General features: G+C 28.6%; 1 protein-coding gene across 1 annotated transcript; it reads left to right on the top strand.

The window, feature by feature from the left end:
* Positions 1-5,208: 5,208 nt before the first annotated feature.
* Positions 5,209-20,038, top strand: LOC107849801 (probable serine/threonine-protein kinase At1g54610). Its single transcript, XM_016694359.2, has 5 exons — positions 5,209-5,769; positions 6,657-6,941; positions 10,293-10,610; positions 13,209-13,427; positions 19,415-20,038. Exons 1-5 carry the CDS (start codon positions 5,350-5,352, stop codon positions 19,541-19,543), a joined length of 1,371 nt encoding a protein of 456 aa, XP_016549845.2. The 5' UTR covers positions 5,209-5,349; the 3' UTR covers positions 19,544-20,038.
* Positions 20,039-22,831: the final 2,793 nt, after the last annotated feature.

Here is a 22,831-nt window from a genome sequence, read left to right on the forward strand (position 1 = left end):
TAAATTCATATTTTTTATTTCATGAGATGCAATTCAAGGTCACCCTTCATTGTCACTATTATATTCATGCATTTGTTCGTTTTGAAAAGAAGAAGAAGACTTTTTAATGGTGATAGGCTTGTGGAAGTAGATATTGAGACATTTATGTATTCATTCCGTTTTTTCTTTCTATAGAATTTCATGCGTTTTTATCCAAGGTTATTTTTCATTTTCGCTATGATGTTTATGTTTTCATTTCACTTAAAAAAGAAGAAGATATGGTGAAAGGTTTGTGGAAGTGGATATCGGCAAGAGCTCGAACATTTGATTTCAACTTTCTTTTTATTTTTCAACTAATGATTAAAAATATAATAATATGTGTATCGTCTTATTTCTATATCTATATACGATGCCTCTTAAGTCCAATTTTTAAGTCTATAATTTCTTTTGGTTAAATGAATAACTTTGTAGTTGGAAATTTTCTAATTATTAATTTTGTTTCTTAATTTATAATTGATTTTTTAGGCTTATGGAAGTACATATCGAGACATTAATGTATTCATTTCATTTTTCTTTCTATAGAAGTTCATATATTTTATTTCATGCGATTTTACCGAAGGTTATCCTTCATTTTCACTATGATATTTATGTTGTTATTTCACTTGAAAAAGAAGAAGATGCTATTAAATGGTTAAAAGCTTATGGAAGTGGATATCGGCAAGAGCTTGGACAATTATGCACTGATTTTATCTTTCTTTTTATTTTTAATTAATGATTAAAAATATAATAATATGTATATTGTTTTATTTCTATATCTATATATGATGCCTCTTAAGTTCAATTTTTAAGTTTATAATTCCTTTTGGTTCAAATGAATAATTTGTAGTTAAAAATTTATGAATTATTAATTAAGTTTCTTAATTTATAATTGACTTTTTTAGATGTCTAGCTTATTTCCATTAATCACATGTAAAGCAATACAAAGCAACCAACATCCACCGATAGCTAAATAAATTTTAATAATTGAAATATATTTGTTATTTGGTCTTAGTTATGATTAAGTTTTAGTACTATCAATAAATATGCATGACATAAAATTTGAGAAATATAAAGGAACATGGAGGTGAGGGAGGAAATTGAGGTAATTAATTCTAAAAATTTTATAAACTTGAGGTAATTATGAAAAATTTTATATACACGAAAAAGAACCATTTATGTTTTGTTCATTTCTTTTTTTATTTTTAATTTTATAATAATAGTGTATTTATCTGATTTATTTTTAAAAAAAATTATATACATAAAAAAAGAAACATTTATGTTTTATTTATTTCTTCTTTTTCTTTCTTTTTAAGTTTGAGAAAATTATCTCATTTGTTTTTAATTATTATAATTAGAAGAATAAATATTTTGCTCTTCACCTTTTAAAGTAGATGATTACATGTTGTTAACATATTTAATCTATTATTTGTACGTCTATTATCTTGAGAAGCGATTGAGTCGGTGTAATTATTTTATTATTTTATATTTTTTAATTTTATATTCTTTTCATATAAAAATTTATCTATATATTATTTAATAAATTATTTGTATTATTAAGACCGCGCGAAGTATGGATAATTTAACTCATGCTAAAATAAATAAATAAATAAATAATACTCCCTCCATCCCATTTTATCCGTCTCAAATTGGGATGACACAACTATTAAGAAAATAATGATTGGTAATGTAACTTTACCATTTTGCCCGTATTAATTGTTTCTTGTTATTAGTTCCAATATTGATGGATGACTAATAACAAGGAGTAATCAATTATACTAAGGGTATAATGAAAAAAAATTATCTTGTCTTGATAAGTAAAAAAGGACAAGTAAAATGGGACATCAAATTAGAAAATTTCGGACGGGTAAAATAGAACGGAGGGAGTACTCTATGAGTCATTCTTTCATTCCATCTATTTGGAATGTGAATATGAAAAGGAATCAACAATATTAATGCATACGGTTACTTCAATGTGCAATCCATCCATTTGCAATCTCTTTGATTACTCCAATGTTTGCCCATTTGGCTTGTAATTAAAATTAGATTGTATCTCGGTGGACGTTCGGTATTTCGTTTGGTATTTTTAAAGTTTGGGTTCGGTAATTTGATAATTGGTATTTAAACATAAATACCACATATCATACTTATGAACATCGATTCGGTAATTCGGTAATCGGTAAATTAAATTTTAGTTTGCTATGGTATTTGGTTTTACCATATTAAAGTTGGAGAAGTGCAAATGTACGTTTAAATTTCAAAGTATATTTAATAGAAACCTTATTTAGTATTCTTTTTGTTTCTTTTTACGAATATATTAGCAAGTTTCAAGAGTTTTTTGGAAGAAAAAATACATCGTTTTCACCCCAAACTATACAAGAAAAGTCGAAGCCACACCTAAACTATACTAGTGACCTATTACGCACCTAAACTATAAAAAAGTGAAACTATTTACCCGTCCAAACTGATCTGGCAAAGAATGTGATATCACATTTCTACACGCACGTGAAAAGCAGAAAAGGAAATTAAAAGCTTATTAAAAATGTACACGTGTCATTATTCAATTGCATTTTATCAATCAATTATATTTAATTAGTTTTTCATTTATATTTATATAATTTTTATTTTCTTTCTTTGCCTTTTAATTTGTTTTTCCTTTTCCTTTTTTTCTCTTCATCTCTTCATTAACTCCATTTCTTATTCCTTACCTCCTCTCAACCTCCACCAATTCATCAATGAATTCACAAATACACTTACCCTTTTATTTTTTTCCTTTATTATTACAAGTAGGAAGAAGTTTGTTATTATTGCTATGTCCTTTTGGTTTTGTTAGAAAAAAATAGTACAGATATAATTTGATATTGATGTGTTCTGTCTAATTTATAATTGATATTTCTCTGTGAATCTGAATATTATTTAGACGAAATTTACTCAATTTTAATTTAAATTAGATTGTGGGTTTTTTGGATTTTACAAAATTGGATTATGGGTATCTTGAATTTGACGAGTTGGATTGTGGGTTGTTTGAATTTTACAAAATTGAAATGTGAGTATCTTGAATTTCACGAGTTGGATTCTAAGTTTCTTGCATTTTACTGAATTGTGTTGTGGGTTTCTCGAATTTTGCAAATTGAATTCTAAATTTATCGAATTTTATGAAGTTGAGTTATGGGTTTCTTGCATTTACGAATTGAATTGTAAATTAGTTGAATTTTATTGAACTGGGTTGTGGGTTTCTTGAATTTTCAAGAATTGAGTTCTGTGTTTGCATTTTATGGTTTGGGTTATTATTTGCTCGAATTTTATCGAATTGGGTTGTGGGTTTCTAGAATTTCACAAAAAATGGCAAAAGATTGTGAAACAGTTGAAGGATTGAAGTGATTTTGTTTGTCGGATTTGGATTGCTTTGATCCGATCGAATCCGTTTGTTTATCAGTAAATGGGCTTTGCTCATATTTTAACTAAAAGAAGGACTGAAGGAGATAATATTTTGGAGTTTTATATATATATATATATATATAAAGAGAGAGATAGATAGATAGATAGATAGATAGAAGTGGTGGACATGGAAGGGGGTGTTGGTGATTAATTTAGGAAAAAAGAAAAAAAAAAGGTGAAAAAATATATGTTTGACACGTGTCAGCGTGTGTATATACATTCAAGATAAAATCTGGTTATGACATTTCAAGGAGCAAATAGTTTCATTTTTTAATAATTTAGGTTTGTAATAGGTCACTAGTATAGTTTAGATGTGGCTTTGATTTTTTTTTTATATAGTTTAGGATGAAAACAATGTCTTTTTTCTTTTTTGGAATGACTAATATTATAGTCTATTGGGTTGGTTAGACATATATATATATATATATATATATATATTTATTTATTTATATTGAACCGAATACCAAATGGTATTAATATCTTGAACCAAACCTAATTCTGAATACCGAAATATTAAAATTTTACTCCCAAATACCATACCAAATATCAAATTACCGAATATCAATTACCAAATTTTTTGATTCGGTTCGGTAATTCGATTTTCGGATCTATAAGTAAATATCGGAAAAAAACAATCGAAATATATAAAAATTTCATATAGCTTATTTACTGTATGGAGTTTTACCCAAATAAAGGGTCTGTCAGAACTTAATACATACTTGAGTTGAGCCCATGTGTCTAGTACTTAGGTTCTACCAGCAAGATTATTACTCCCTCCGTCCCAAACTATCCATCCTAAATTTTTTAATTTGATGTCTAATTTTATTTGTCTTTTTTCATTAATTAAGACAAGACAAAATTTTTTTTTCATGTTTTACCCTTTGCATTAATTACTTTTTCTTCAAATTAAATTGTAAACATCATTTAATAGGGGTACTATGATAAATTAGACATGTTATTAATTATTTTTCTTAATCAATGTGTCATCTCAATTTGGGGCGTATAATTTGGGACGAAGGGAATACAAAACAAAAAGTTTGTATCTCCAAAAACAAGGGTAAAACTCTTTGTGAAAACAGAAAGAACCTGGCCATTAACCATAGACTCAAGTCACGATCTTTTTTGCATATTATTTTCCATGGCGGTGAAAGCAACGAAACCTTAGAAAATGACTTTTTTACAATTACTATTCTTTCGCTTGAGTTTGTCGTATATTTTTTAGACTGTTCTAAAAAAAAATATTTCTTTTTTTTTTTTTTTGGAAGTGTTTTAATTCTAACACTTCTAATGATGTGTTTAAAACTATAAGATTAAAGAGCATTTTGATATAATATACATACCTATAGCTTAAGATCATAAGATTCAATATATATACTTCCTCCATCCCATTTTATCTGTCCCGAATTGACTAAGTTGATGTCTCATTTTACTTATCAAGATAAGATAAACTTTTCTTTCCATGTTTTACCTTTGCATTAATTACTTTTTCTTTAAATTAAAATGTAAATATCATTTAATAAGAGTACTTTGGTAAAGTAGTCATGTTATTTATTATTTTTCTTAATTATTATGTCATCCCAATTTGGGACAAGTAAAATAGGACGGAGAAAGTATATATATACTATATTATATTTTCTTAAGCTTTGTTTCAAAAAAGAAAACAAATAAATTGAAATAGAAGGAGTACATATTTCCTGAATGATTTGCCGGCCAAAGGGACAAAGAGAATTAAAATTTCTCTAACAATTTTACCATTAGTTATTACATTTGTTAGTCATATCCTCCTCTTCTTCTTCTACTAGTACTTTGCATTCTCCTTTCTAGTTATTATCGCCATTCATATTCAACACAAAACGTTAAAGAACTTTGTATGATTGGCATCGTCCAAGGATCATAATGGGGTGTATTCAAGGCAAGGGTTATAGTCCGGAGAGACTTGAGAGGATGAAAGTTGACAATGGTTATGTTAAAGGAAATAGATTTGAAAGCCAACGACAACAACAACAACAACAAACAAGGGATACGGCTCGAATTCGCAAGCAAGAAGGGAATGGGAGGAATGATGGTGTAGTTGAAGGAGAGAAAAGAAGTGGTAGAGATCAAATGGAGAAGATTAAAGGAAGGGATGGAATTGGAAATGGAGTTAGAATAGGAAATGACAGTAGTTCACAAAGAGGTACAAGTGGTAATGGTAGGAAAATAGGAGGAGATGAATTGGTGCATGGATGGCCTAAATGGCTTGTTGATAATATTCCTAATGAGGTTTTGGTTGGTTTAGTTCCAAAGACTGCTGATTCATATGAAAAGCTTGCTAAGGTAAGTTAATTTCAAGTCCAATTCAGGATTTAAATTTTCAAGCTTTTAAGGTTTCTAATTCCTTCATTTCAATTTTTGTTTATCTTATTTTCCTTTGAAGTTTCTTTAAAAAACAACAACACTTTTTATACTTTTTATATTCAGTAACTCTTTATGCCCCCAATATTCTACATGTCATATTTAAGATACAATATTCAACAAGTTATTTGGTGCACATTGCACACAAAATTAGGTTAAAATCACAAGATTCAAAAGGCATTTTAATTTTAATTTTCTTGGACTTTTACCAAGTCATACTAAGACAAACAAATTGAAATCGAAGAGTAAGAAAGGGTCTCACCCCAAAAAGTATGTATGATATAGGCAACCTATCCTATCGCAATTAAGTATCACGAGTGATTGATTTCACAGATGAAATATATGTTGTGTGTTGTGACCTATATATTACAGCTAGATAACTTTATCATCGTTTTCTCCCAAGGCTCCCCTTCATTTCACTTTTTCATTAGAAGTTCAATGTCTAATATATATTGAAATTTTAATTATACGATTCACATAAATATTTATACTGTATATGTAAAATATTGGGTTCAGTTGAACTCATAGTAGATATGCTCCATGCCTCCGACCTTGTACCCCTCTCGGTCGCGACAAAAAACTAGGGTTGATATCTCAGATTGTCACTCAAATAATACTTATTATCTATGATTTCAATTTTCATCAATGTCCCAAAAATATGATTTTTTGAGTTAATAACCATTAATTGAGTGACCATATATAAAATCAACTCCTCAAAACTAAAAGGTAATTACTTTTATACATGTTTTCGACTTTCATGCTACATGAGGAAACCAAATTATAAGCGCTTGTATATTATGTTATTGCAGGTGGGACAAGGGACATATAGCAATGTGTACAAAGCAAGAGACAGGAAGAGTGGGAAAATAGTAGCCTTAAAGAAGGTTAGATTTGATACATCAGAACCAGAAAGTGTGAAATTCATGGCAAGAGAGATCATAATATTGAAGAGACTTGATCATCCAAATATTATAAAGCTTGAAGGATTAGCCACTTCAAGAATGCAATATAGTCTTTATTTGGTTTTTGACTTTATGGAATCTGATTTGACTAAACTTATCAATCGTACCCAAGGAAAACTCACTGAGCCTCAGGTGAGTAATCACTTATTTTAATTTCCTCATTTTCTATTTATTGTTTAAGTTGTCCATGCAGTCTTTCACAAAAATACAAAGTAAAATTGCGTATAGTAAATTCTTGTGGTTCAGCCATTGTTGGATCCCCCTCCCCCTCCCTAGCATGAGCTTTACTGCATCGAACTGTCTTATTATATTTTTTTTTTACTCAATTTAGTGGAATTATGTGGTAATATTGACTTCCTACTTATTTTACATGTTTTTCTCATCTTATTTTAAAATTCAGTACCTTTAAAGATGGAGGGTCGAGATCTCATTCATCCACCACTTTCCTTTAGTGATAAAAATATTTAAAAAGAACACTCATTAATTGAATGTATTTTCTTTTGTCAATCTAAGTAGTGTTTGGCCATAAAAATTTAAAAAATTTGAAGTTGGAGTTTAAGTTGGAGTTGTGTTTGACCATTTATTTTTGAAAGATGTTTTTTGACTTTTGAAAAAAAAAATTTTAATTTAATTTTATATCCTAAACTTTTTAAAACTATCAAAATTGCCTAACTAATTTATCTACTGATTATACTCATGAATGAAAAAAATTTCATATCAATGATGGAAGGGGTCCTGAGCTTAAAAATGAAATATACCTACAGATAATAAAAATATACCGGTCTTTTAGCTTAAAAATCTTTATTTGTTGTTCAAAAATGTCTTTTACCGAGAAGAAATATCTTTAAAAAATGTGTCCGGACTTGATTTGTTGTTCATAAAAAATATCTTTCTTTCCGGATTTGCTCCAAAACTCATCTAAACCATTTAAGGGCTTTTTGTGTTATATTAAAAAAATTGGGGTTATATGTAATAAGAAAAAAACATGAAATTGGAGTTGTAAAAAGGTGAAAACAACAAAAAGTTATTTTCACTTTTTTTCAAAAAAAAATAGAAATGTTTTTGGAATATCTATGGCCAAACACCATGAATTCCATAAAGTGAAAAAAAATTTCGAAAAAAAGTAAATAATATCTATGGCCAAACGACCTCTAAGATTATTTAAATTGGATTTAAACTTCTATCTATAATCTATATCTATAATCTATAATCGATATCTATAATCTATATCTATATCAATATCTATATCTATATCTATATCTATATCTACATCTATAATCTATATCTATAATCTATAATCTATATCTATATCTATAATCTATAATATATTAAAAGTGTGAAGTACCTTAGAAATATTGTTTGAACTTTTTGTCCTTCATTAAAAGTTTTTGCTTTAAACAAAATCGTCTTTTCACTATTTTTTTCCAATATTTAAGTATTGAAAATTAATTAAATATATTTATGATAAAACATTTCCTTATTAGAAGTCATCAGAATTAATGATTTTTCCTAATATTTAAGTGTTGAAAACTAATTAAATATATTTATGGTAAAACCTTTCCTTATTAGAAGTCATCAGAATTAATAATTTTTTCTAATATTTAAGCGTTGAAAATTAATTAAATATATTTATGATAAAATCTTTTCTTATTAGAAGTCATCAGAATTAATGACAAATAAAACTTTTTTCATTAGTTTAAGAATTCTAAATCAACAAAATTTGATTTAAGAAGATTTGAAAAATCTAAAAATAAATATAAAAGCGTTAGAATAAGAAAAATTTAAGAAGTACCAAATTTTAAAAAATTTAAGTGCATAATAAGAATGTAATCAATGATTTTGTTAAAAGTTATAATGTAATAATCGTACTACAAATATGGTTCAAATTGATGTGTCTCTCTTAACCTCTGACAGCAAGGGAAAGAGGTACTGCATGATAAAACACAAAAGTGATGATCGATCAATCACTTGAAACTTTTGATGGTAAAATAGATATGTGCTTACACTAAAATATATGTTTATATTTATATTATTATATTAAATGTGAAGGATCTTCGAAAAATGAGTTGAACTTTTTACATATCACTAAAAATCTCCACAATCAATAAAATCATTTGATTTTAAATAATCAGACATTACACGTGCGAGATACATACGGTTGAACTAGTAGTAAAAAAAGTTTACACTATCATGTCGCTTAAAAGGTAATTAAAAGATAATTACGGGTAATTGTCCAACTAAAGAGGGATTAGTGCCTCGAAAAAATAAGGTGTATTATGCGCTACAACATGTCAGACCTATAACCTCATCTTATTATAACGATATTTTACTATATCAAAACCAATTTTTCGTGTTATATTATTTTTCTGTAATGACATTCTACCTATAACACTATTGTCGTGTATTATAGCGGTACACTCTTTGTAAAATTATCTCTCGATAACAACATGCTCAAATATATTGTGTGATAATATTTTGAAAGAAATATATTATATACAAAATAATATATCAAAATATTTATGGTAATCTTCAGTAATGTGATGCACATTGTAAATTTCAAGTACGAGTATCTAATTTAAAGAAAAAAAATTATATTTAGATGGTGCACATCAGTTATTTCATAACTTCACGAGAAAAGACTACTAACGTTTGCTATTTTTGTATGCACGTTCTTTAGAATTTTGCATACGTTTTATTTATAAAAGCGAAATGAGATATGAACGTCAAATATCAGTAGACATATATAACAACAATTTTCTATAGTAGTTAGAAAATTTTCAAATAAACGTTGTCACTATAGATAGATTTAATTGTAACACAATAATATCATAAACATTATTTACCCTAATAGGATAGGGTAGGTTAAAACACATTTACATATAATAGTTGATTGGCGAGCACCGTAACTAAGTAAGTTATTTTAAAGTATAAGGATAAATTGCAACTTCTCGTAGGCACGGAGCTATGTTGTGGGCTACGGATTTGACCTGATTAGTAACTTTGACTCAAATTATATAATAGTTGATTGGCGATCATCATAACTAAGTAAGTTAGTTTAAAGTAGTATAAGGGTAAATTGCAACTTCTAATAGGGACAGAGCTATGCTGTGGGGTACGGGTTCGACTGAATTAGTAACTTTTAATCCAAATTTTATTTTATAACTGTCTTAAAATTTTTGTTGAATATTTACAAATTATTAATATAAAACTCAAAATTTATAAGCTTCACTCCACCTCCGCTTCTCGTCCATTACTGATCTTCATTTTAAATATAACTGTATTTTATATATAATTTTATTCATGAAGCTAAGAGAGTCCAAATGTGGAGGTTATATTAAGGTTAATTGATCTACAAGGAATAATTGAGCAATTATATCTTTTTATATTAAGAACCTAGAATATTTGATGGAGATTCTTTTTCTTATATTTATATCTTCAGATTAAACCTAATAAAATGTGTTTTATATACACACATAATTGCAGGTAAAACGTTACATGGTGCAATTGCTCTCTGGACTTCAACATTGCCATGAGAAAGGAATATTGCATAGGGATATTAAGGGGTCAAATTTACTAATAGACAAAAATGGGATGCTAAAAATTGCTGATTTTGGACTTGCAAATTTTTATCAAACAAAGACAAAGAGGCCCCTAACAAGTAGAGTTGTGACACTTTGGTATAGAGCACCAGAACTACTTTTGGGTTCAACTGATTATAGTGTTGGAATTGATCTTTGGAGTGCTGGTTGTATTTTGGCTGAAATGTTTGTTGGAAGACCTATTTTGCCCGGTAGGAATGAGGTAAAAAATATTTTTAAAAAAAATGTTTTTAATCAGTGATATGTTAAATCTTTTAGGAAATCAAATACTAGAAAGTTGAAAATTATTATTTACATTCAACTTTTGGTTTTTTTGTATCATTGTTGTTAGTAAATTAGGGCGTATTTGGTATGTAGGAAAAAGTTATCCATAGAAAATATTTTTCTAGAAAATATTTTTATGAAAAAGAAGTTGGTTTCTTACTTATTTTCTTATGTTTGGTTGGTGAGTGGAAAATATTTTTCGAAACATATTTTTTAGTATTTGGTTGGTGAATGAAAAAATATTTTTCAAAAAATACATTTTAGTGTTTAGCTAAAGAGTAGAAAATACTTTTTATAAAAATAATTTTTGACCCCAAAAAACACTTTTTTTAGGGTGTGTTCAATATGGATGAGGAAAACTTTTTCTAGGAAAATAAGTTGTTTCTTACATATATTTTTGTGTTCGTTATGCAAGTAGGAAAATATTTTTTAAAAGTATTTGTATATATTTAACAAAAACAATGAGAACGAATAGGGTAAGAAGAGGGGAATGGAGGGTTAAGGAAAAAGTTTTGAAATTTTTTTAAAAAATAAATTAAAAAAATATTTTTTTTGGAGAGGCTTGGTTGTGGGGTGAGGTCAGAATAGGTGATAGAGGTGGGTAAGAAAAAAAACTTGAGTTTTTTTTTTAAAAATAAAATAATAACTTATTTTGGGTGGGGGGGGGGGGGGGAAGGGGGGGTGGGGGGGGGGGGGGGGGGGGGGGGGTAGAGTTTGAGGGTGGGGTAGTAAATTTTTTTGAAGTATTTAAAAAAAATTAAATATGTTTTTTGGATTGGGGTGGGGGTAGGGTGGTAGGGGATTGGATGTCGGGGTAGGGGTGGGTTATTTTAAGAGATTAAGGTTGAAAGAGAGTTTTGGAAAATATTTTTCTTATTCTTTAAAGGGAAGTCATTTTTCTGAGATTTGAAAAAAATAAGTTGATTTGAAAAATATTAAACATTTAAGTCAACGAAACATGAGAAAATTGAAAACATTTTTCAAAAAATATTTCCCTTCGTACCAAACACACTCTTAGTCTCATATTTATCTTTATCATTAACAGAGTTCTAGAATGTAAGAGGTGGCTCCAAACCTTCATTTTTTTAAGGAAAAAGGGTTCGAATTTATCCCTTAGCTTTTGATTATGATTTTATTACTTTAACGTTAAAACTCTATAACAATCAAGGATAAAATCAAGACAAGAATGTGCCTAGGATTAAGAACAACGATGAAACTCTCTTTCATCTATTGCCATGAAATGTCTAGATAAAGATTGTTTATGTTTGGCAAGACAATTTCTAACTTTTTAACATTTCTAGAGGATCGTGAACAGGAGTAAAAAATGTTAGATTTGAACATTGTTGAATCGAACGAGATAGCTTGGGATGAGTGTTAGGTAACAAAGCCGCTTGGCTGAGAAATATGGCTTCTGACTCTAATGGAAAATATTTTTTGAAAAATATATATATATTTTTTCCTTATTTGGTTGTACTAAAATATTAGGAAGATGTTTTCTAAAATGACTTATTTTTCTTTATTTGAGTGAAAATGACTTTTCTCATGGGCTAAGGAAAGTCAATATGCAGAAAATAACAGATGTGACTTTTATGCCTCCACCTCCACCTCCATCCCCACCTTTCTTCCCCCACCCCAACAACACTCAAATTCATATTACTCAAAAAATTCACATTACTTAGAAACATTTTTCACTGTGCTTTACTCCAATTTTTCACTGCTTGAAATAAAAAATATTAAAGTTCGAATTTTTTCTTGTTTTCAATGTTCGTTGAATGTATTGTTATTTCCATGTGCATAGAAAAAGACTTACCTATGTTACTTTTGCTAATTGCATATTCCATTTTGTCATCTTTGTAGCTTGTTTCACAAGGTTGATTAAGCTCGTCGTTCAATTGTATTTCTAATGATTGTGGTATCTTGAGATTGTCCTGATAAAATGTTGAAAAGTGTCTCCTATGTTTGCTAATTAGTAATTGCTTAAAATTTAGTGACTTGTAATATCTTAATACTCGATATTAATATTATTTGTTATGCTTAAATTAGTTCAGGCAGTGATATACTAGTTAACAGTTACTAGTATTTTTTAAAAAATATTTTTTCACTCACCAACCAAACACTAGAAAATATATTTCTGAAAAATATTTTTCACTCACCAACCAAACATGAGAAAATAAGTAGACAAAAAACTTATTTTCCAAAAAAACTTTTTCCATAGAAAATATTTTTCATCATACCAAACACACCCTAAGTCTTACCATATTCGGAAAAAAAAATCAGTTATTTATGTAGTCTATTGTCATATTAGTTAGTCCTCTCATTAAGTCTCACTATCCCTTTAGTTGCCTTCCGTGTTTGTTCATTCTCAATTACTAACACAGAAAATCGTTCCTATCTCTAAAGGCGCTAGCTTATGCATTCCACGATTTCTTTTTTCTAAGTATGGGGATAAATATTAGACCAAGAGTTCAACAAAGAGCTGAGTTGCTCAGTTTTATGCTTAATATTCTTTCTTTCTTTTTTTTTTTTGTATTTACAGATAGAGCAACTTCACAAGATATTTAAGTTGTGTGGTTCACCAACAGAGGAGTATTGGAAGAAAGTGAAGCCACCTACAACATTTAGGCCACCACAACACAAGCCTTGTTTTGGACAAGTTTTTCCCAATTTACCTCATTCTGCTTTTCCCCTTTTGTACACACTTTTGTCTGTGGAACCTCACTTTCGTGGCACTGCTGCTACTGCCCTCCAAAATGAAGTAAGTTATTATAATTTTCATTATGTTGTCATGCCTAAAATAACATGGTATAATTAGGCATTTGAGCATAAACTGAGTGATATCTGAACAAAATATTTAAAGTTATGTTAAGTTGAAAAAGAATATTTGGAAGATATGCCTGACAATGTTATAAGCTGTTACCACCTTGACAAATCTCATATGCCTAGTTTATTGGGTAAAGCTAAATAATAATAAAAGTATTTGTAATAAAAGAATGGAAAATAAAATAAAAAATAATGACAACAAGAATTTTACGTGAAAAATTTTTAAATAAGAAAAAAATCACGAATTAAGAGGAACAACCGATATTATTATAGTAAAAAATTTTATACTGTAGTCATAAGTATAATACTCAAAGTTACCACTACACACTAAAAAAAAAACTCTTTTTTGACTCCCGCCTTATTAAAATATCGCTCACTTTAATTTTTTCTTCACAGACTATGGAATATATCACTGTTTTTTGTGTATTGTTTTTCTCTTTATTTTTGATGTGTCTACGAATAAGCTAAATGCTCTCTTTTTATATTGAAAGAATGAGAAAGCATAAGTCATTGATGACATAAGCAAATATTGCAATTATTAACATTTGCAACTACAAAATTATTGGTTGATTTTCTCTGTGCGTTTGAAAAATTAAGCCACAGGGAAGAAATATTTTTCCTATATCATGGAATACCATGATTCAAATTTTCAATGGAATTTATGAGCCGATATCCCACAAATCTCTCCTTCCAGTTCCCATGAATCTGAAGGAGATAACCCATCTTCTCAGAGAGAACTCAGGCCAAGAAGTTCTTTGCATAATTTGAACTTATCTTTTGGAACCACCTTTGTCAGCATATCCGCGGGATTTTTACTTGTGCAATTCTTCTTAACATGGAACTATTCATTCTTCACTTGTTTACAAATTCAATGGTACTTCACATCAATGTATTTTGTTCTTGCATGGTACACGAAGTTCTTTGCTCAAGTCTGTTGCACTTTAACTGTCACAATAGATAACATACTTCAATTGTTGCAATCCAAGTTCTTGAAGGAACCGTTTGAGTCACATCATTTTCTTACTAGTTTCAGTAGGCGCAATATACTCAGCGTCGGTTGTAGATAGTGTGATGCATGACACATCTGCAAATTTGACCGCCATGATATGCTCCCCCTTGAAAATGTAAGCAAAAATTCAGTAGTAGATTTTTTGTTATCAAGGTTACCCGTCATATTAGCATTTGTATAGCCCTTCAAGATTGGATTAGAATCTCCAAAACAAAAACAATCATCTAAGGTTCCTTTTAAGTACCTCAATATCCATTTAACTGCTTCCTACTGCGCCTTTTCTAGATTTTCAAGAAACCTGCTGGCAATGCCAATTGTTTGAGCAATATCGAGTCTAGTATACACTATTACATACATTAAATTTTCGATAACAGACGAATATGAAACTTTAGCAATACTTTTTTTCTCTTCCTAAGGACATATTTTCTTGCTCAACTTCATTTGAACAGTAAGAGATGTGTTAACAACCTTAGCATTCTTTATGTTCAAGTTCTCCAGTATACGTTTAATATATTTTTTGTCAAGTAAAGCTTCTTTTCATTTTTGAGACGAATAATCCTCATGCCTAAAATCTGTTTAGCATGACCCAAGTTTTTTATAGCAAAAAACTTGCATAATTGTTTCTTTAACTTGTCAATCCTGAAAGTACTCTTTCCCACAATCAACATATCATCCACTTATAGCAAGAGAATGATAAAACCATCATCAAAAAAATTTTATGCAAATACACAGTGATCTAAAGAAGTTTTCTTCTAGCCTTATTTCCCTGTGATTAATTCAAACTTCTTATACCACTGTCTGAGAACTTGCTTCAAGCTATAGAGACTCATCTTAAGTTTGCACACACAATTTTTTTACCTTGAAGACCTCAGGTTGTTTCATATAAATCTCTTATTCAAGGTCACCATAAAAAAGCTGTCTTCATATCTATCTGCTCAATCTCTAAATTAAGACTAGTAATCAAACCAAGAACTGTATGAATAAAGGTCTTTTTGACGACGGGAGAAAATATTTTGTCAAAGTCAATATTTTTATTTTGACCAAATCCTTTGGCAATCAATTTGTCTTTGTATCTGGGCTTCAAACTGTGTTCTTCAAATTTTACTTTGAACACCCACTTATTCTCCAAAGCTCTCATGCCCTTAGACAATTTCACCAGATCATAAGTGTGATTTTTATGCATAGATTTCATCTCACCTTGTACGGCTTCAATTCATTATTCCCTATGCTCATCCTCCATGACCTCCTCATAATATTCAGGTTCTCTCCCACCAATGAGTAACACATACTCATTAGAAGAATAACGAGAAAAAGGTATGCGGTATTTGGTAGACCTTATAAGTAAAATATTTAACTCATCTACAACTTCTTGAACAGGAGCATCATCAACAACAACATCGTTATCATTATCAATATTAACATGTGATTTAAAACATAGTTCTGGGTGTCACCATAATTAACAAGCCAACCAACATCATGAATGCTTATATGAGGAACTTGATCAAGATTAACCACACCATTAGAACTTAAAGATTCTAACTTATCTACTTTGTCAATATCTTCAGTGGTTTGATTCTCCATGAAGACAATATCACGACTTTTTAGAAGCTTCTTCTCAACTAAATCATATAGCCTGTAATCAAACTCATCAAGACCATAACTAATGAAGATGCATTACCTTGTCTTGATATCTAACTTTGATCTCTCATTTTTGGGCATACGTACAAAAGCTTTGTAACCAAATACTCTCAAATGTCCATAGAAAACATCCTTTTCATACCAAACTCTATTTGGTACATCACTTCTAAAAGCAACGACAGGAGATAGATTAATAGCATATGCAGTGATTAATAGAGTACCCTAAAAGGAGTTCGACAACTTTGCTTCTGAAAACAAATATCTAACTCTTTCCATCAAGGTCCTGTTCATCCTCTTCGTCAAACTATTAATTTGAGGAGTCTTAGAATAAGTCTTCTGATGTTTTATACCTTATTTCTTGCAGTATTCATTAAACGGTCCATAATATTCACTACCATTATCAGTACGAATACACTTTAATTTTCTTTCTGTTTCTCTTTCATGAAAAAACTGAAACTACTTAAACACAACTAACACTTCATCTTTAGTCTTCAAGACATAGATTCAAAATTTTATTGAGTAATCATCAATAAAAGCAACAAAGTAAAGTACACCATCCAAAATCCTTATTTTCATTGGACCACATAAATCTGAATGCACTAACTCAAAAAACTTTGTCTTTCTTGAAGAAGGATGAGCCTTGAAAGAAACTCTATTTTGTTTTTAAGCCAAACAGTGCTCACATTTTTCTAACTTAGCACTTTCAAAATCTGAAAGTAATTTCTTCTTGGTCAGAATATTAAGTCCCTTTTCACTATGTGGCTAAGCCTCTTATGTCATAATGTTGAGTTAGCACTTTCAACTGCATTTACCATATTAGCACAAGTAGAAGTCGTAGTCTAGTATAGACCATGACACTTATCATCACGATCCACAACCAAAGAACCTTTAATGAATTTTCATTTTCCACCACTATTGGTACTAACATATCCCTTATCATCCAGCACACCAATAGAAATAAAGTACAAACAAACATCAGGTGCATGTTTTACATTGTTTAAAGCTAGTTTAGATTCAGTACAAGTTTTCAAATGAATAATACCAATATCAACCACCTTAGATACAGTCTCATTGTCCATACTCAAGGTTCCGAAGTTACCTGGAGTATAAGATAAGAAAAAAAAATTCTTGATGTCACATGAGTTGCGGCACCAGAATCAACTTAACTCATCACAAGTAATATTTATTAAATTTGCATCAAGGATAGTAATAAGATCTTCGGTGGTGACGGTGGCTATACAATTTTATTATCATTTTCTTTCTTTTCCTCCTTGCCTCTGTTCTCCTTCTTCAACTTTCGGTAAAAATAACTTTTAACCCACAATGATAGCACTCAATATCTTTAAATGCTCCTATAGTGTAATCTATTTGGAGAACCATAATTCCTGTTTCCCCCTAGTGCCAGTCACTAAGATATCGGACAAAGAGGAACCTTGAGACTTTCGTCTCATCTCTTTATTAAGAATTTTACTTTTGATAAAATCCATATAGATCATATCATCGGCAGCAAAATTTGACAATGAAGTTCTAAATGTTTTTCAAGAGTCTGGTAGGGAACCAAGTAGAAGCAAACCCTTAATTTTCTCATCAAACTTAATGTCCAAAACAAATAATTGGTTCATGATGCCCTGAAAGTTATTCAGGTGACCTGTCATTGGAGAACAATCATGGTATTTTAACCCCCAACATTTATTTTATTAAGAACATCTTATTATTTTCAGTCTTTCGAGCATAAAAACTTTCAAGATGATACCATAGGGATCGAGCATGTCTCTCTCCAGAAATATGGTTCAACACATTATCGTCAAGCCATTGCCTAATAATATTGCAAATCAGTCTGTGCAACAGGTTTCACTCTTCATCGATTTTATTTTCAGATTTTATAGTGTCAAAGACTGGTTGATGAAAATTCTTAACATAGAACAAATCTTTCATTTTTTTCCTTCCAAATAGCATAGTTAACGTTACTCAAAGTAATATTCTACTTGTACTGACTTTCATCGTTTATCAAAAAATACAAATATTATAAATCTGGCTCTGATACCAACTTATTGGGTCAATGCGTAATAACAATAAAAGTATTTGTAGCAAAATAATGGGGAATAAAATAAAAAATAATGACACCAAGAATTTTACGTGAAAATCTTTTTAAATAAGAAAAAAAAATCATGGACCAAGAGAAGCAACTGTTATTATTATAGTAAAAAAATTTACACTGTAATTACAAGTATAATACTCGAAGTTACTACTACACACTCAAAAGAAATAACCCTCTTTTGACTCCCACCTTATTAAAATATCGCTCGCACTAATTTTTTCTTCACAAACTATTTTTTATCACAGTCTATGAAATACGTCACTGCTTTCTCGATATTATTTTTCTCTTTACTTTTGATGTGTGTAGAATGAGTTGAATGCTTTCCTTTTATAGTGAAAAAAAAAAAAGCATACATAAGTCATTAATGACATAAGCAAATGTTGCACTTGTCAACATTTGCAACTACAAGATTGTTGATTGATTTTCTCTTTGCAAAAATTTGAAAAATTAAGTCATAGGAAAAAAAATATTTTTCCTATATCATGGAATGCCATGATCCAAATTTTCAATGGCATTTATGGAGTTGAACTCCACATAGGAATTAAAAAAGACAAAGATAATTTTTTTTGTTAGTCATTAAGCCTTATTTTGTATATAGTTTTATACCTTGGTTTGAACTTCTTTTGTAGAGTTCCGTTGAACTCAATGGTGCATCATGTAAGTTTTCGTTGGATGAATAAGATGCGCATTCAGTTGGGATGTAATTTATTTAAAAAATATTTGAAAGTTGAAATTGTGTTTGGATATACATTTTACTTGAAAAAATGCTGAATTTTTATGAGAGAAGAGTTTTTTTGCTTGAAAAACTCATTCCGATCACTTGAAAAAATTGAAGTTGATTATCCTAAGGTTACAAATTCAAGACAATGGCTAATTTTAAATTACTGAGGCTAAAAAGTAGCTATTGGTAAATGTGAACCCTAGAATATATGTCTATATTATTGCTTTGTCTATATTTACTAAACACTTTTTAACGGTCACCTTTAAAAATAGTCATTGCCATGAAATTTCAAATTTTACCATGAAACTCAATGACAATATCCTTGAGTTCTAGTGCTCTGCTAATAAAAGTTGAATGTCAATAGTTATTTTACAGGTTACAAAAGTTTATTAAGTGCTTAGTTGTGAATTTCATCCATATCATTGAGCACTAATATTTTGTTGAACATTGTGTTAGTTATTTACAACAAGTCCATTAGCATGTAGGCTGTCTGAACTGCCTATCATCAAAGTAGAAGAGGATGGGCTTGCGCAATCCATCGATTTCACAAGGTATCTTTTTCTCTTCTTCCACTATGATCAGTAACTACAAAACTTGATCGGAACAAGTTATTCATTGTAGCAGTTTAATTTGACTCTTTTTCTGTAACACTTTAAATCTTTCAACATGTTTGGGACTAAGTTGACGTCAACAGAATAATTTGAAATTGGAAGAATGAGGTTGTAATTAGACCTAAAAAGACCAAAATTCCAAGGATATACGTGTTGAATAAGATTTGGAAATAAAGGACACAAGTAAATGACCTATGTGCTTCACTTATATGTTACACTTGCTCGAGCTACTTGCTTAAACATACTACCTTTTTGAGCAACTTGTTCAGACATTCTTTTTCAAGTATAGTTCAAAAAATAGAGAAAACTTGAAAAGATTTTGATTAAAAAAAGGTTTAAATTAAGGGTAGTGCTAAATGGCACGAATGAAATTGACACAATTGACACGAAATTCATTAAAAGACCATATTGTCCTTTAATAACAAAACTATCTATTTTTTCCTCCAAAATGCCAAATATCCTTCGACTTTTCTTTGTTACTATTTTCTTTCGTCTCCAAAACCATTTATTTCTCCCTTCAAAAGTAAAACCATTTTGACTTTTATTTCTTATTATTTATTATTCTTTCATAAATCATAACTTACTTTACTCTTTTAATTACTCCTTATATTTTAACTTTTTTTATTCTACATTTTCTTTATTTATTCTAAGCTCTTTCATCTGATTTGAAGTGTTTTAATCACCATTTTTTAACTTGTATTATATATATTTTTCTCTTTCAATACTTCTATCTCTTTAGTTGTTTTACTATACAGATTTTTTAACTTTTTAATTTTTTTAATATTTTTTAATTTTAAATCCTCCATATACCAAACTCCTCGTATAAATTATTTCAAAAAAGTGAATTCAAAATAATAAAAATATCTAACTAAGAGAAATCATGAATGGAATTTTTGGGATTGAAAATAGTGATAGTTTAGTCACTAAATTTATTTATTTATATAGTATTTAATAAATAATATGGTTACTTTTAAAGTTAAATTCATTTTTGTTTTGTTTACAAACAAAAGGAAAATCACCTTTAAATAGCAATTCAATTGATGGTTATCAAGGTGATATTTCAACTGTAAATTAATTAAGTTTGAGTTAAAAATTTCAATGTAAAAATTTTATCTTAACTCCAAATAACTCGCATGTTGAGTTTATATAGGTTTGACTGAAAATTCAACTATATGCAAAGATTAAATAAATAAATAAAAATTATTGGGATCATCATATAATGTTATTCTAAAAAATTGGTCAAAAAAATTTATAATGATTGATCAACAGACGTGTTAAAATATAAATTTATTTTAGTTAAATTATATTATATTTTTTTAAAGTATTTTACATTATTTCTCTAAAATTACAAAGTATTTTCATATTATTTTATCTAAGAAAATTAAGTAGTTGGTATTGGATTCAAAAAAAATTTTAATCCAATTTTTTTTGGTATCATTTTTCATTTCATCTCATAAAAATAAATCTTAAAAGAAAAAATCACATGACTTAGCAAACATAAGCTCTTAATTATCCTATTTAGCCTAAATTTCAATTAATTACAATACATTGTCTCTCTTACCAATTAAATACATCCATGCAAGTATGAACTATAAAATAGAAATACAATTATATCAACGAACACAAAAATATAAATAATGATGTGAATACAAAGACAATAAATATTTATGATATTTTTGTTATTATGCATGATTTGTGCTTGACGTAGCCATATTTTTTAAAGATCAAAAAAAAAAAAGGAGAAAGTAAAAAATAAGAAAACAACAAAAATAAATAAATAAAAAAAAGAGTAATTGAAGCTAGAGATGGAAAAAAGGAAGGAAAAAAGCGAAAAGAATGAAATGAAAATAGAAAAAAGAAAAACAAAAAAAAAGGAAAAAGGAAAAACACAAAAAAGAAAAAAAAAAAAAAAAAAAGAAACAAGAAAAAAAAGAAAAAGGGAAAAAAAAAAAAAGAAAAAAAAAAAAAAAAGAGAAATACAAGTTAGAGATAAAAGAGAGAGAGAAAGGAGAAAAAAAATAATTTTTTTAAAAAAACATCGGTGCACTAAAACTCCCACTATGCGCAGGATCGGGAAAAGGATCCCACCACAAGGGTGTATCATTAAATAAATAAAAAGAGAAAAAAGGAGAAAAAAAGCTTGTACATGTAATTACTGTCATTGTATTTTTATTTTATATCTAATAGAGTCGGTTGCATACAGTTGATGCATTTGACACAAATGATAATTTTGAAATTTAGGTTATGGACCCTCCCAATTGACTGAAAGTTAGGCTATTTTCTGAATAATTTTCATCTTAAAAATATACATAGGAGTGAAATTAAGTTATTAGAAGTTAATAATTGTGTTGACTAGAAATTTAAAGTGTTTTTATATATTTTTGTGAAAAAATATATAAATAATTGGTCAAAATTGAATTCGAAAAAAAAATTAAATGTAATATCTTCTTAAATTGTATTTCACTTTATCTCATGAAAATAAATCTTAAATGTACATAAGAGTGAAGTCAAGTTATTAGAAGTCAACAATTATGTCAACTAAAAATTTGAAGTATTTTAATATTGTTTCACTTAAATTTTATTGAACTAAAAAAAAAAATTTGAAATTAATATTTTATTATTATTATTATTATTATTGCTACTACTACTTGAGACTCGATTCAATCTTAATATAGATTGAATCAACATTTTTGAAGTAGAAGTCAACTATTTACGTTAATTGTAGTAGTGACAAATTGAGACTTGATTCAATCCTAACATGAATTGAATCAATATTTCCCAATTAAAAGTCAATTATTAATTTTGACTATAGTCACGATAAATTGAGATTAAATTTGATCCAAATAGAGATTGGATCAACACTTTTTAGTTAGAAGTAAATCATTTATGGTGACTATAATCATGTCAAATTGAAATTCGATTCAATTCTAACGTAACTTCAATCAACATTCCCCAATTAAAAGTCAATCATTTATGTTGAATATCGTTGATCAAGATAAATTGAGACACAATTCAATCCTAAAATAGATTGGAGTAATACTTTTCAATTAGAAGTCAAATATTTATGTTATTTATAGTCATGATAAACTGAGTCTCAATTTAATCATTCTATAGATTAAATTAATATTTCTCAGTTAGTAGTCAAACATTTATATTGATTATAATCGTGATAAAATGAGACTTAATTTAATTATAAAATAAATTGCATTAATATTTTATCAAAAGAAGTCAAACATTTATATTAACTTTACTCATGACAAAT

Source organism: Capsicum annuum, chromosome 12, assembly GCF_002878395.1.
Source record: "Capsicum annuum cultivar UCD-10X-F1 chromosome 12, UCD10Xv1.1, whole genome shotgun sequence".
In the NCBI taxonomy this organism is placed as follows: domain Eukaryota; kingdom Viridiplantae; phylum Streptophyta; class Magnoliopsida; order Solanales; family Solanaceae; genus Capsicum; species Capsicum annuum.